Here is a 13819-nt window from a genome sequence, read left to right as displayed (position 1 = left end):
CCCAGTACTCAAGTATCAGGTGGCTACTCAGACTTGCAGGTTTTGGTGCAGGGTTCTTCAGAGGGATCCAACAGCCCCACTAAGGGCTGTCCTTGCCCTCCCCACTGCTGAGCCCAGACAGCTCTCTGATTCTAGCTCCAGGCGCCCTGAACCCATACCAGACCCAGCCACCACCTGCAGGTTTTGCTCTTCAGAGACTTAGGCTGCAGTTAGTGTGACTAACCCAGGGGGTCTACTTTCTCAGCCACTGCACAAAAAGACACCCAGTTCTTCCTCTGGGACCTAACCAGCCCCCTCAAATCTTTCCACCACCCCAGGGAATGAGTATCTGAAGGCTAACATGGGATAAAAGACTAACCTCTTCCTAAGCCTTCAGTAACTCTGCTGGCCCATGTGTGGTCTCTTTCATTGGCCATTCCTGAAGGAGGGTCATCTGCTTGAAAAACACCATGAGGAAAGTATAGTGAAAGAGACATTTCTGTAACTTTCTCTGTTCTGACATTCTGTCCTGCAAGCAGAACAGTCTTCTGCATCAGATTCCCTGGGCAAAGTTTTGTTTCAGTGAGAGATTAAGAGTTAAGAAATTAGAACAGCCTGTAGTCATGACCTCTGTGACTCATCAGCGACCGTTAAAAATGGATGTGAAGACTTTGTACACACTTGTGAATGACAATGTCAAGTGACAAAAAAGTGGAACACCCAAGAATTTTCCCACGCTGATTACAGTTGTATAAAAAAACAGATAAATCTGTTGGTTATGTTGGGGAGGAAGAAAAAACTTTCCTCCACCCTCTTAGGTTCTTTTCCTGGAGGCCTGTAAATCAATCTGACAAAAGGCAGATTAACAAGAGAAAAAAGCCAGATTTAATTATGTATATACGCATAGGAGTTCACAAAGAAATGTGATTCAAGAAGATGTTTAGAATTGGGGGCTTACATACTATTTTAACAGACCAAGCAAGTAATTGTAGAGAAATAACTAGACAAAGGAAAAGAGGTTTGGGGCTTCTGGAGGGTGTAAATTATGAGAAGGTGACTAGGAAATGTGTAGTAAATAAGGGTTGTTTAGCAAGGTCTGTTATGAAGACGAGTCTCCTCTTTCTGGGAAGGGAGAAAACATATTTACAAATGGAAATTTGTGTCACCTTAATAAAGAGAAATGGATGTCCTGCTTTGAGACAGAAAGGGAGGGCAAAGAGCTAATTGCCTTCAGCTCAAAACATTCTTTATACCAAAGTGGCATGTTTTGGAGTGGCATACTCTGACCCCCTTCAGTTAAAAAATGAGATAAAACTAGGAAGAGGGGTGGGTAGTTGTGTTTCTAACACTAATGTTATTATGTTTGTTGATTGGGTTGATCAACCCAACCATATGTGATCCTTATGCAAATTCTAGCAATAAAAAGCCCAGAAAAGAAATTTTTTAAAAAGTCCTGCCAAATCCCACCACCAAGAAACATTACTGAAATTCTGACACTCTCTTTGTCATCATGCTCTGCATATATTGCAAGTTTTATTTTAGAGACATACTCTTTAACAGGAATTCTGTGGGAGCTTGGCAGGCAAGGAGCCAGCCAGGGCTGGGGGTATTTCAGATGGATGGGCTGCCAGAAAGGAGGAGCGCCAGAGATGAGGAGGCTCTCCCCAACTGTGAACTTTACAGAGATTAAGCCCTATCTTTGCAGGATTACAGTCCCTAATTAGGAAAGGAGGTTTGGAGAAGAGGATGGTGCAGCATTCCACAGCAGGGTTGTCTGCTCTTCTTGCAGTCTTTGGAATGCTGCAGGACTTTCCCCCCTTTGTTTCAAATGCAAAATGTAAAGACAGAAGGAGGCATGTAGCTGACAAGCAAGAGTCAGGCTCCTTCGAGATGGGCTAGCTGGGGTCACACTGAATTGCAGAGATGGGGAGAGCTGGAAGCCCCTAGGAATTCTAGCCCAGTACCCTTGGTGAAAAAAGGGGAACCTGAGGCCCAGAGAGTGTGTGTTGGGGGAGGGGGGAGGAATAGCCTATAACCGTGCAGACTTGGGAGTGGTTCGCGCCCACCCTTCCTTCCTTGTCATGTAACCGAGAATAATTAGCCCCATGTCTTCTTCAAACAGAACAGAAATCAGCTTTAAGACATTTTAATGCCATCTGCAAAACTCTGTTATTCTAAAACACAAATATATTGACTAGGGCAAGATAACTCACATTGCAAAAGCTTTCTTCTTTTTACACAAGGTTTCGCGGGAGGGTTCCTCCCATGGCAAGCTTGCCTCACAATATTTCAGTGGGTTTTGTTTTACAAAACTTAGTTTGCAGGTGCTGTTGTATTTTATAAGCTGAGGCCGTTTGGATGTAGAGATGCCTCCAGAAGGGTTTGCGTCATTGTTTATGATGATGTGTTCTTAAGGATTTGGGGAAAAGGGACATTAGTGAAGGCTTCATCTGGAAAGTTGATGGCATGAAGGCCCTGGATCCATCTCATGGGACTCAAGTGGGGTCAGGGCAGGACCAGCTACATAATTTGTGGGGCCCCATGCAGAATAAAAAGGGGGAGTGACTTGTTCAAACGTTACTATGACTTTCAGAATGACAGTAGCAGATCATTAAACCAAGAGTGGGACCTTCTAAGGGTGGGGCCCTGTGCACCTGCCTAGGCCTGACACCCATGAGGTCGCCCTAGGTCAGGGTGAATGGCAGGGGGGATGGTTGGTATGAAGATGAGGTACACGGAAGTGAGCGATCAGGCCAGTAAGCTGTGAATCTGTCCTACTTGGCTTTGAGATACTTGGCCTTACAAATTTCATTTGGCTTAAGTTATTGGTAAATGCGTCATTCCTGAGGTCACGGATTGGTGAGGCAGTGGGGGTGAACTGTACGTGGAAGAACTGCAGTCATGGACCAAGCTCCTTACTACGGACCAGGCCTCGTGCCAGAGCTGTACACCATGATTGCCTTCATCTGCATAGAAATACTCGTCTAAAGGTGCAGTTAAGATCTAGGCTCTAGAGAAAGGTGCCTGGGTTCAGATCTCATTGATTGAAACCTGGGCAAGTTACTTAACCCCACTCTGTGCCCATTCCCTCGTCTGTTAAAGTAATGAGTTACCTGGGTTATAGGGTGGTATTAAGATTGAATGAGTTCATCTATTTTAAGCTGTTTGCCCAGTGCCTGGCACATGGTAAATGTTGGCTGCCAGGATGCTCTTGAAGGAGGAGAAGGAGGAAGAGGAGAAGTAGAATGAGTAAAAGTGGTGACCACTGTATAGTTAAGTGGTAGGTTCTCCATTATGTAGAGGAGGAGAACATGGCACGGAGAGATTAGGAAATTGTCCCAGATCACCCAGAAAAGAAACAGACTGTGCTATTTCCTCAGCCTTGGTATCTCTTAGGGAAGCTTTCTGGTTTGGCCTAAGTGCCTCAGGCTCACTGGTATAGATGGATCACCAAACCCATGTTGCTGATTCGAAGTCTGCTGTTCGTCCATGCTTGCTAAGCACCCCGGGCATGCTGGGCCCTGTCATTGGTGCTGACAGGTGTGAAGATGAGAGGTAGAAGGGAGCAGGGGTGGCCCGGTGTGGTGATGAGTGCTGTACCATGTAACTAGTCCCTGGTGAGGGTGGCACCAGCACAGAGAGAAGGGAGCTTCTCTACCCAGGAGCCTTGGAGAAGGTTCTGGGCTTTGGGCCAGAACAGAGGACAGGGAGGAGGGGCCCTGCTGTGTCCTGCCAAAGCAGTAAACTGAAGTAAATTCCTTCCCCTCAGCCTCACAGGCAGGTGGTGACACTAGGCAGTGACATGCCAGAAGCACTCTGAGCACTGAGAAGAGTCGGGGCCACAAAGCCTGGGGAACCACGCCCTCCCTTCTTTTCTCTGGTGGGAGGCAAGGCAGGCACAGGGGTGTTATGGGTGCAGGCTTTTGCGGGGCCCTCACCTTTGACCTCAGTGACACTCACTTGGAGGGATCGTCCCATCCTGCCCTCCCTGCCAACACCCACCCCCATTCACCTGCTGTCCTGTTCTTCTCTTCCAGGGTTAGTGGACTTTCCCCCTTCATGGGTGACAACGATAATGAAACCCTAGCCAACGTTACCTCAGCCACCTGGGACTTCGACGACGAAGCGTTCGATGAGATCTCTGACGATGCCAAGGATTTTATCAGCAATTTGCTGAAGAAAGATATGAAGTAATGAGTTGACATTTCCATCTTTTCAGCTTCCCCGCTCCCTGGACTGGGGTCCGGAAGCAGGGACTTCCTTTGCCCTTTGTGGGTCCCCTCTCCCCTGAGGAGAGGGGGGCAGGCACTGCGAGTAGTGGGGAGGAGGAGTCTTCCTAGGCCCCCCGCTCCCCAACACCCAACTGGTCTTGAGAAGCACAGAAAGCTCACTCGAAAAGCAACCCTTGACCAATGTTGCAGGGAGAGGAGAAGCCTGTTCTGTGTGAATAATGATATAGCCCCTTTTGTTTTCTGTGTGCGAGTGTGGCCACGGAAGCCAGGCTGAAACCTCAGCCCCTCTTCGGGGGTTACTCCAGAAGTATCCTGTTTGTGGCCCCTGATCATACCCCTGGGCTAATCCGTCTTGGTGTTTTTTCCGTATCTCAATGATTTAAGAACTGCCGGCCTGAACAGGGTACCTGCTCCCACTGGCCTAAGTGAGGCTGTGATTTCAGACCGCTGGCTCAGCCCTGTCCCCACGGGTCCCTGGCCCACCTCACCGTGCAGACTGTGGGGGCTGCCGGGAGCTGCCCTTGTGGTCGGTGGAGGGACACATAAAACAGTAGTGACCACTGGGAGGCCGGCATGTTCGGTCACGTGGACGGCCTGAGGCCGTGAGAGCAGGTGCTCTGTAAGTGTAAGCAAGGAGCACTGTAAGTGTTCCCATGAGAGAAGAGCAGAGCTGCGGAGGCTAGGGCAGAGGCCTCGGGGGTGGCCAGCCGAATTCGTGGGTGAGGACTCTCCAGGTGAGGGAACTGGTGGGAGTACAGCAGGGGGGCGGGGAGGCTGTGCGTGTGTAGGGAAAGCTGACATGCCCCCGGGAAGGGAGCCGTGGCTGTCAGATGAGAGCAACCAGCCCGTTGGGTGCCTCGCCCGCTCTGTAAACAGGTGGCCAGATGAGGCGGGGCCTGGCTCCAGGAGCCCCCCAGTAGCATTTGGCAACAGGGAACAGTTCTAAGCTTTGCCCTAGAAGGGTGGTGTTGAATAGGTGGGGTACCAGAGGATGAGAAGGGGAAGGGCGGCCAGACTCCACAGTCAGGTGACTGCATTAGCCAGGTGACTTTGGGGTGCAGGTTCCGCCCTGTCTGCCTAGCCCACAGACCCCCTGAGGCTACCAGTTATCTTGTTCCCCTCTGGGAGAAATCCTGTTTGGGACCAAGAGCACAGCTGTGAAAAGAGCAGAGTTAGAGGGTCTCTCAGATGGCTCCGATTTTCTGGTTATGTGTCCACCTCTCAGTCCTTTTGAGCTACCTCAGGCCAAACTCCTCCAGAAGCTACATCCACACTCCTTTGGTGAGGCCTTTTTGGCATTTTGCTCTCAGAGCCTTTGTAGCAGAAGTAGGCATGACCTGGGTAGAATCTGGATGTTGTGGGGGCCTAGATTCCCTTCCAGTGGGAGCGATCCTCACTCCCAGGGTGCTTCATGGAGATGCAGACCTCCTTCCTAATAACTCTGGCCCAGGATGGCTTTTGTCCATTGAGCTTCATTCACTGAAGATTTGGTAAATGAGGCATTATGTATATACCTGTTTTCTCATCTGACCTTGAATTAACTCAGTAATGAGCTGTGCTGGCCCCTCTGTGCTCATAAAATGGATTCACCAAAGAACTGATTTCAAATTATCAAGACATTCGATTCCCATAAACTCTTAAATGTAGCATCTCTTTAGCCAGAAATCTCCACCTATCTACACTTTTTAAAATATTTTTATATTATAAAATTAATACATGTAAGTTGTAGAAAATATGAATATAGGAAAATTAAAATAATCCATAATCCCTTTATCTAAAGATCACTACATTTTGCTATACTGAGCAAATTTACTTATACTTATTTGTCTATGTATGTTAACATTTGGTTCTTTGAGCTCTATTAGTGCTATTACAATTAAGGTGATGACCCTGAATTATTTCTAGAATCCCAGAGCTTTCAGAAAGATTAAATGAGTTTGAGTGCAGTTTCTAAGGTTGTCATAATTCATAGGTTGTATGTAGGACATACTTCTGAGTTTTAACAAGAAAAACCTGACACTAAACCACAACATAAGACATGAGAGCTCAGTGATTCTCAGAGATTTCGGCCTAATGTTTTACTCTCTCCTCCCCCAGACAAGGAGACAGAAAGATTAGGCCTCCACAGCCCCCTGCCCCCGTGTGACCAGTAGAATGACCCCACCGTAGAATATCATTCTCAGATGTGTCTGTCTTTACCCTTCCTAGACCCCAAGGGCAGGTCATGAGACTCCAGTTGCTTACGTGGTGGTTAGGACTTAACACTTAAAAACTTACATAGAGTAAGTCAGTGTAACTCAGACCAAGAGAGGAAAAAGGCCAGGAGCACAGTGACCCTGATCATGGTGGATGGACTGGGAACAGAGAGAGCCCTGGGCTCTGCCCTGTGTGACCAAGGACAGGTGACCTCCCATTTCTGATCTGACCAGCAGTCTCTGAGGTCCCCTCCTGCTCAGAAATCCTCTGATCTCTGCCTCCATCAGAAACCGCCTGGACTGCACCCAGTGCCTTCAGCATCCATGGCTAATGAAAGACACCAAGAACATGGAGGCCAAGAAACTCTCCAAGGACCGGATGAAGAAGTACATGGCAAGAAGGAAATGGCAGGTAACGAGGTTGTCCCTTTGGACTCAGATGTTGCCCCTCACATTTGCTTTATTGGAGCTACCCTCAATCCAAGAATATTTACATCTGTTTCTGAAATAGTCTGGGACCAAGACTGACATTTCATGTCTTTGTGGCTAGGGTTGAGCAATGTCACCTTGAAGACTATTTGGCAACCCTGGAGAATGTGATCTCCTTAAAGACAGTGTGATGGCCTTACATTTCTTTATAGTGAAGGAGGAGGGCACAGGATCTACAAAGAGAGATATGGTCCCCACTATCTAGGGAGATTGTATGTTACTATGTGTCCTTGGGCGAGTGACAACCTTCCCATGCCTTCATATTCTCACCTGTAAAATGGGGGTAATAGTGGTACCAACATCACAGCATCTTTGGTAGAATTATATGAAGTAATCTTCATCTGGCCTTGAGCATATTGCATGGCACATAGTAAGTGTTCAAAAATGATACCAGTAGCTCATATGTATGGAGGGCTGGCCATATGTCAGGAAACATTCAAAGCACTTTCTATGCAGTGAGTCTTTTAATCCTAGGAGGCAGGTACTATTATTATCCCCACTTTAGAGACAAGCTGAGGCTGAGAAAGGTTAGGAAGGTCACCAAGGATCACGTAGCTAGTAAATGGGAGTGGATTCAAACCCAGAGCCTGGCTCCAAAGTACAGTCTTAACAATGGCACAAAATTGCCTCTGATTAATAGCAGATGGATAAAATTGTCATCCAAAACCATAGAGAACTTGTCATCAGCTATTTTATTTTTATTATCACTATTAGTATTACAAAATTTCTGGGCTATGGTTTCTACATGCCGGCACGTGGGTTTCTATACTCAAGGAATGTATAGTGTAATGGGGAACTGAAGCAAATGGACATAAAAGGACATAATGCGCACCAAGAATCATAAACTATCAGTATAGCCTTCCAGAGCCATATATGTGAGTGTAAATGGGAGAAAGGAGTCAGTCACACCAGAGTTGGATGTGGTTGTGAGGAAATGCTGCCAGGGGGAGGACTTTGAAAGTGGTCATGGAAAATGGGCTAGAACAAGAGAAGAGGGGATACAGCACAAACGGAGGAGAAGGCGCAGAGGTCCTCACCCCGACAGGAGCAGAGTCCTTTAACTGGGCAGCCAAGGGAATTGGGGCATTTAAAAATGGTCTATGTGGCAGAGAAGAAGGAAATCTCTGTTTTAGAGGCAATTGGGACACTGGTAATGTGCCATACAGCAGGACTAAACTGTAGTCACTAAACCCCCCAAAAGCACAAAGTCACACAGAGGTTGAGAGGAGGAGAGGCGAAGGGGGCCTTAGGGTGTGTGGGTTTAAGGGATTACTGCCCCCTGAGTGGCTCAGCCAGGACTCCCCCACAATGGGAGTCAGTTCCTGGTTAGCCCCCGCTGAAGGTTTAGGGGGATCTCTTGGTTCCCTCAAGTGCCAGGTGACTTGGAACACCTGTGTTGCTTACCTTACCCTCTGGTATCGTTAGGATCCAGTGAAATTGGAGTAACTAATGTTCTTAAAATGTAAAGGGGTCCATAAAATCAAAGTTGGCTTTATTAATGATCCTATGGCCAGTAGATCTCAAAGAAATAATGGTATCTCTGGAGTGAATAGGGTGGCTGGTGTGGGGGTGGGGTGGTCCTACTGGCAGTGAGTCTCATTGGGTTTTGCTTGGATGATGCTGTGGGTTAAGAGGCAGCCTTACCACTTCAAGCTCTCTGGGGGCATCGACACATCTGTGGATGAACCAAAGCCAGGAAGGACCTGAACCCAGGGGACGGGCACAGAGAAAAGGAAATGGGAGAGGAAATAAATGGAATTTTTTAGTCTGATGGGTCAGGGAACCATAATTTGTGCTGATATTTTAAATCGAAGTTTTTCCTATTTGTTAACAGTGTTACTAGCCATAAGGTTTTCTGGAAGTGAGAAGGGAAAGAAAAGGATAGAATTCAGAGAAGGAACCTTAATTTCATACCTTCATATAGGTAGCAGCATTTGGAAATAGGTTTTCCACAAAAATGGTGGTTAGGTTTCACAAAATTACACACAAAAGTAGTCTATAAAATCCCATGTGGCACAAGATGTCCCCGAAGCATAATTTCACTGGTAATGGCTCGCCTGCATCTAACCATCCACATTTTTTACCCCAGATACCAGGACCTTAGCACACCCTGAATAGGGGCTTCCCTCTCAGAGCAGCTGAGGTTGCGTGTGGTGGGGCAGAGTAAAGTGCGGTGGAATAAAATGGGGTTGACTGTGGTGGAGGGAAGGGCCCAGGGCAGACACAGGTGGCCCAGAAATCTCTATGGTTGCACAAGAGAAGGTTCCTTGTTATCGTTCTGGTGTGGTTTCCATAAAAGGCCCAGGAAGAAGGAAGTAACATGAGAGCAAATCCCTAGAAGTAAGGTAACATGTAGATGACTAATCATGTCATTGATCTTAGGAGGAAGTTTATCTGAAAGAAGGTACTTTTTTATTTATATGAAAGAATTTTAAAAAGACGTGAGCAGTAGCACTGAGGGTGAGTTGAATAGGATAACAGCGCTGCTGCTTGTGAAACTGGAAGCAAAGGACTGGGAATGAGAGGCCTGTGGGCAGCCATCTTTATTCTCTGAGACCCACAAAGACACCAGCAGTATGGACCATAGGCCCATAGAGAAGAAAGCTTTTGACTCTGTATAGCAGAGAGTACTCTTGGCTATCACATTTGGATATTCACTTATCAGGGGAAACTGGAGTCTCAGAGCTGTTGGTATATATGTAGGGTCTATGATGGCTGGCTGACTGGCTCTAGGGTGACCAACTTGCCCCAGTGTCCCAGGGGCCATCCCAGCTTTAACCCTGAAAGACTCTCCTCCTGGGAAACCTCTCTGTCCTTGGCAAACACAGGCTGGTTAGTCACCCTCGCTGGCTCTCCCAGGGAGGGAGTCTGTGTGGCATTAGGGAGGCCCGTACAAACAGTACCCGCGTGGAGCACAGGAACCCAGCCTGGGCAATTGCCCTCAGACAAGAAAAATACTTCCTCAAAGCAAGGATGGAACTTAGGGTATTGAAATTTTTCTTGATGTTCCAAAAATTTCTAAAATCTTAGTAAAGCAGCAACCAATTTTCAGCTCAAAGGCATGAAACTGGAGGACTAGAACATACAGATGTATTTCTTTTCTAGTTGTGACAATTTCTCTACTGATTTTTTTTTCATAAATCAGTTCCCAAAGATTGACGTAGGTTATTGTTAAGATTTTCCTTATTAAGCACTTCTTACTTTTCTCCCTGTTCTAGAAATTATATGCTGTAATACTCCATCTGATGGAAGCCTCTTTGTTAATGTGTATTGGCTTCCTTCTCTGAAATACTCTCTTTTATCTGCCTTGTTCTGGCAACTTCATATTAGTCATTTTGTTAATAGAAGAGGAAAGACTTCCTTATTCCACACCATACAAGTACAGATAGTCCTAATCAGTCACAATCCAGGCGTTTGGAATTAGGGAGCCCATGGGCCCATGGGGAGTGTTCCCTGCTACACAGTCCCATGTATGAATCATAGTCTCTGAGAAGACTGGAGCTATAGGGAGATTCAAATCTTCTGGTTCAAGAACATGAGGTCCACAGAGAGGAACTGATTTGCATAGTAATGAGTTGAGCGACTCCTGGGCCAGGCAAACCAATCTGTGTTGGATAAAGGGAATCGAGAGCCAGAAGGGCTGGGTCTGACAGTTTGGCTGGCTTGGGAATAGTCTGGTCTGACGTCGACTCCATAGGGAGGGCTGCCGTGGCTGGCACCTCCTCTTGCCCCTTCCTGAGGTCAGGATGAGCTCCCATGGGAAGAGCTGGATCTTTCCAGCTAGCACAACAAATAGATCAATGATGTCACCAGGAACAGCCTCTCCAGGCAGAGCATGCAAGACTGCCAGGTGGGCTCAGTCTGCAGGTACATTCTCTGCAGGGCCACGGGGCCTCTGCACACAGCTAAGTTGGTCCGTTGTCCTCTCACCTTCTTCCCCCATCCCAACATCACCGCCACCTGGGGCTTCCGGAATTCTGTTCAGAGGGACACAGCTTCACCATGGTGACAGAGGGCCGGAAACATAACCACACCACAGTGATATATGCAAGAGGGCGGATGGCCAGGGGACAGAGCAGGATGGAATGTCTGTCCAAAGTGCATGAAAAGAGTCAGCCACAAGGATGGCATGTGACAAACAGAAAAGTGGCAGCCGTTATAGCAGATCTCAGCTTAAAGCACACACACACACACACACACACACACACACACCCGTTATGAGTCCTTAGTGCCCTGTGATTCCTTACTTTCAAAATAATCTTTTTATGGAAATATCCTGGCTTTCCAGATAGTTCCAAATCGTGAGGCTTTACTGAAATAGTTGAGCACAGGAAGAAAGTTCAGGAGGCAGCGGTTGTGCGGGGCGGTTTACGGCCCAGGAGGTGAGTGCTAGCCCCTGGCCTGTGTGCAGCTGTCTCTTCAGTCTGGGGAGCCAGGCCGCGGCGCTGTCTGCACTCTGGACAGACAGCGTCGGGGTGCCTGAAAAGACGCTTTGGGTGCAGGGATGGAAAGAGTTGGCGATGCCTTCGTTTCTTACCTTGTCATTCCACTGACCTTAGAAAAGGGGCGGGAAACATCACTTGAAGGTGAGACCCTCAAAGACCTGTGGGATCGGAAGGTGAAGGAGAAGCATAGACACAACTCTATATTATAGGGGATTTCCTGACCTAAATCCTATGCTTGGTAGAATTTTCACAATGCAAAGGAAGTTTTCATAGCAAGTTCTGGCGTCCTTTTCAGCAGAAATTCTGTCTTCTCCCAAGGTTTCTCATCTCAGAAAAGCAAAGTGCCGCTGCCTTTCATTCCTTTGGGTCCTTCTTTTTGATGCCTGGCTGTACGTCAGGGAGGTACACGCCTCCAGAACCTCACTGTGGATTCACAGACTCACAGGCCGGGCTGAGTGTGTCTCAGAATCTCTTAAGTATCTGAATCATAAACAGAAGTAATGAGACCTTGGAGATCATTTTGTCCAAACCCCTCCTTAAACAGAGAAGGAAACTGAAGCCCGGAGAGGTTAAGCGACTTGCCCAAGGTCAATAGAATGCTTTTTCTTTTTTTTCTTCGCATCATGACCTGTCGGATCTGTAGTAACTTTCTCTGGACCAATTAAATTCCTATCACTAGTATTGTTTTACGAGAAGCAGCCCCACTGGGCCCCGTCAGCAGTAAGTCTTTGGAGCTGTCTCAGCCTGCAGTTGCTTTATATAAACTATCCCTTTTATGGGAGTTGAAGCAGAGTATGAAAAGGGTTTTTGTCTCATGTTGACCTTGTTTAGTCACATTAACGCACACACTGGTTCCAGGCCCCATTCCATTCTCCGAACATCTTCTGACACGCTGACAGTGCTGAGCAGAGCAAGGTTGGGCTCATTCCTCTGGCAGAACCTCGGCACTTGGGAGGCCCTCGTTTCAGGGACAGCTACTTCTCCTGGGCTAGGCTCTTCTCCCCGAACCCCACTGCCCAGCTGGAGCCACGGACGCCGCCTGAGTCCAACCCCAGTGTCTATTTTCCAGAAAACGGGCAATGCTGTGAGAGCCATTGGAAGACTGTCCTCTATGGCAATGATCTCAGGGCTCAGTGGCAGGAAATCCTCAACAGGGTCACCAACCAGCCCGCTCAATGCAGAAAAATTAGAATCTGAAGGTAAGGAGCTCCAGGAAGATTTTTATCCAGCCAATTGGTGAGAAAGGAAGGGTTGGGGGATGGAGGGACATTTTGAGGTTTTGGGGGGGTTTTCGGTTTGTTTGTTTGTTTTTATATAATATAAACTACAAGGATTAAATTCAGAACTAATTTTAGGTTGCCCTAACAACAATTACTAGTTATTCTTTAATTGTTCAACCTTAAGTTTAACTATTTTCAGAGGGAAAGTTATTTGTCTAGTAGAACCAGATGACTTCCGCTGTTCTTTTCCCTATATTTTACATAAGAATTAGCGAAGACTTCATTAAAAGCTTCCTTTTTTCTCATTACAAAAGCGATATTTGTATATTGATAGGTAAACATAAATAAACACATATAGTAGTATCTTTTAAAAAAATATCCTTCCATATTCTTATGTCTTTGTGTTTTTCTTTAAAAAAAACAAACTATCGTCCATATTCATTTGGCATTTTTCATGATGCTGAAACATGTTGTTTGAACGGGGTAGACTGTGCATGACAGGGCTCCTCCTGGAGACCAATGGGGTTAGTTATTTGCACACCGTCTTCGAGAGGCTGCCTTGACCATCTCTTCACTGAAGGCCTCGGCCTCTTCCTGCTCCAGATACACGTAGGGACTGGCCCTTATCTTCTTGAGGCACCTCATTTTGCCAAAGACACCCCCCTACCTCCTGCTGCCTGGTGTTTTTGGTATCCAAAGGTGAGAAGCTAAGTCTAGATCCCTCCTGTGTATAAAGGCAGGGTAATTGGCAAGGCTGCTTGCTGGGCTGTTCTGATGGAGTCGGGGGCATAGTCTGCAGCATGCGGGCCCGGTCCCTCCTGATCCACACTCCCCAGATGACCCAGAAATAGCCTGAAAGGAAGGGAGAAGATACAGGAGCCCCTCCAGTACAGCTTTTCCCTAAATCCCTGGTCCCCGTCATACAATGGGAAGGCAGTGTAAGTGTGGAGAACAGAACTCCAGGCAGATTGAAGATGCGTCTAGGACCCAGCTCCTCCTTCCCGAGGAGCAGGTAAAGGGCCTGCTGCTGCAGGAGGAGGGCAAAGGGGGGACAGAGATCGGGAAGGCTGGTGTGGTTTGTCCTTGTTAGATACCCTCCACTGAATCCTGAAACAGCATGGAATGCAGCCAGAAATCCTTTTTAAAGATTATTTCCTTTTTCAATGTGTCAGCATAAGGGAAGGGGGGGGGGGAGTTAAAACATTTCCGCAGTTTGGTCACGGTTCTCTCTGCTGCCAAAACCTTTTGGCAGCAGGCCA

General features: G+C 47.2%; 1 protein-coding gene across 7 annotated transcripts in view; it reads left to right on the top strand.

Moving 5' to 3' along the window:
• The window catches only part of MYLK (myosin light chain kinase), a 260972-nt gene that overhangs the window by 242517 nt on the left and 4636 nt on the right, over positions 1-13819 (top strand). For 6 of the 7 annotated variants that reach the window (XM_078066769.1, XM_078066774.1, XM_078066775.1 and 3 more), the window contains 3 exons: positions 4017-4169; positions 6695-6818; positions 12410-12539. In XM_078066769.1, the coding sequence (XP_077922895.1) occupies positions 4017-4169; positions 6695-6818; positions 12410-12539 (407 nt within the window). Of the gene's footprint in view, positions 1-4016; positions 4170-6694; positions 6819-12176; positions 12540-13819 lie in introns of those variants that run through there. The other variant, XM_078066783.1, reaches the window with a different exon arrangement.

The sequence above is a fragment of the Halichoerus grypus genome, chromosome 1, assembly GCF_964656455.1.
Source record: "Halichoerus grypus chromosome 1, mHalGry1.hap1.1, whole genome shotgun sequence".
NCBI lineage: Eukaryota > Metazoa > Chordata > Mammalia > Carnivora > Phocidae > Halichoerus > Halichoerus grypus.
Note: the sequence above shows the minus strand (reverse complement) of the source record. Positions and strands in the feature narration are given on the sequence as shown.